Here is a 2,282-nt window from a genome sequence, read left to right as displayed (position 1 = left end):
CGGGCGGATTGTTTGAGCTCAGGAGTTCGAGACCAGCCTGAGCAAGAGCGAGACCCCGTCTCTACTAAAAATTAGAAAGAAATTAATAGGACAGCTAAAAAATATATATACATAGAAAAAATTAGCCGGGCATGGTGACACATGTCTGTAATCCCAGCTACTCGGGAGGCTGAGGCAGAAGGATCGCTTGAGCCCAGGAGTTTGAGGTTGCTGTGAATTAGGATGACGCCACGACACTCTAGCCTGGGCAAAAGAGTGAGACTCTGTCTCAAAAAAAAAAAAAAGAAAAGAAAAAAGAAAAAAAAGTTTAAAGAATTAACACCAGTCCTTCACTTAAAGAGGGACACTTCCCAACTCATTCAGTGAGGCTCCTATTTTCCTGATAATAAACCAGAGAAAGATATCACAGAGAAGAAATCTAAAGACCAGTATTGCATATAAATATAGATGCAGAAAATCTCAACAAAATACTAGTAACCTAAATCCAGCAGCCTGTAAAAAGGATTATACACCACAGCCAAGTGGGGTTTATCCCAGAAATACAAGATTGATTCAACATATGAAAATCAACGTAACTCTTTGTCAGTGGAATAAAGGACAACTGATAGGTGTAGAAAAACATTTGACAAAATCTGACAAAATTTCTCGATAAAAACACTTGCAAAACTTGGAATAAAAGAGAAGTTCCTCAATCTGATAAAGGGCATCTATGAAAAACCTACAGTGAACCTCATACATAAAGGTGAAAGATTGAAACTTTTCTTCCTAAGATCATGATTAGGATGTCCGCTTCTGCCATTTCTATTTAACATAATACTGTAGTTTTTAGCCAGAGCAATTAGCCTAATTTCAAATTCCAATTATTCGTTGCCAGTATATAGGAAATCAGTTTGCCTTTGTATACTAATGTTGTATCCTGTAACCTTACTTTAATTGTTTGTGTCCGTATGTGTTTATTTCTTACTTTTAATAAAACTAGTAGAGTTAATCTGTTTGCTTTAGATATCTTTTTTAAAGAATTTATAATGGTTTCATTGTATTTTATTTTTTCCTTGCAGGGAATGTCTTGGGAAGCATGAGGTGAGTTATGGGCACAATTTTTAAGTAAAGCTTATAATCTATACCTTTTCCATACTAGTTATTAGAAATAATAAAGTCAAAGTATTATTATTTCAGTGTTATAAAGAGAGCAAGAGTTTGTCTACTAATTTTAAAAGTATATGGTGCTTTTATTTGAGAACCTGCGTACATGCATTCGCTATGGAATCATGCTGAATTTTCCTTTTAGGAAGAGAATGCTTGCTTTTTTGCATTCATTTTTTGGAATATTTTGATACATTATTTTGGTTTTAATAATAAATACTATTAATGAAAACTTATTAGACCTTTGTGAAACTTGTTCTCAAATGATAGAGTCATTTTGGAAACATGGGTTGAGAAGGTTTCTTTTTGTGTGTGTGTGTGTTGTGCTAATATCCTTGTTTTTTTCTTAAGGTGAGTCCACTACCATGCCACGCTGTAGGACCCTACTCTTGTAAGAGAGTTTGTGGACGAACCTTAGATTGTCAGAATCATACATGCATGAAAGAATGCCACAAAGTAACTGAAGTGGATGGTTGTACTGCCAAAAACAAGGTAATGTTTTTAGGTCGAATGTATGTATGTTCACAGTATGCTTGAAACATTTTTTTCAGCAATTATACTATAAATACATTTTTCCATTTTGCTTAGCTTCTTTCCTCTTTTTTGCTCTCATTGCTTCTCTCTCCTTGCTTTTCCTAAGACAACTGACTTTACCAGATTGCTGTCTGTTGCTCTCTTTGTGCTAGCTCATAATAATGTGCCTTTTAATGTGGAACTCTTTACATGCTGTGCTGTGTTAATACCTAGGATGTGGTTTCATGATAGAAATATAGAAGTTATGTATCTTCTTAGAAGGTAGGTAGCAATACCACCTCCACTTCTCTCTGTTTGCATTTCTGAGTTTAGAGTGCTCAATTATTTCTCACATGGTGATGTTTATAAATTCCTAATCTTTTGTTGAAAAGTAAATAGCATCACAGATGTGTATGTCTATTTGTAGAATTAACTGTTTTACAAGCATGTGAGAAATCAGCTATTCAAAGATCTCTTAAAAATTGCCATTTCATAAGGAAAAACAACTGTACTAATCAAATTTTAAATAAATTCCTAATCTTTTGTTGAAAAGTAAATAGCATCACAGATATGTATGTCTATTTGTAGAATTAACTGTTTTACAAGCATATGAGAAATCAGCTATT

At 33.8% G+C, this 2,282-nt stretch overlaps 1 protein-coding gene across 1 annotated transcript in view; it reads left to right on the top strand.

Annotated features, from left to right (window-relative positions):
- Nucleotides 1-2,282, top strand: part of NFXL1 (nuclear transcription factor, X-box binding-like 1) — a 45,204-nt gene that overhangs the window by 29,589 nt on the left and 13,333 nt on the right. The window contains exons 16-17 of the mRNA XM_012639893.1: nucleotides 1,059-1,080; nucleotides 1,495-1,635. Coding sequence (XP_012495347.1) covers nucleotides 1,059-1,080; nucleotides 1,495-1,635 — 163 coding nt within the window. The remainder of the gene's footprint in view (nucleotides 1-1,058; nucleotides 1,081-1,494; nucleotides 1,636-2,282) is intronic.

Source organism: Propithecus coquereli, unplaced genomic scaffold (assembly GCF_000956105.1).
Source record: "Propithecus coquereli isolate 6110/MARCELLA unplaced genomic scaffold, Pcoq_1.0 Scaffold143, whole genome shotgun sequence".
In the NCBI taxonomy this organism is placed as follows: domain Eukaryota; kingdom Metazoa; phylum Chordata; class Mammalia; order Primates; family Indriidae; genus Propithecus; species Propithecus coquereli.
This window is presented reverse-complemented; position numbering and strand designations above follow the sequence as displayed.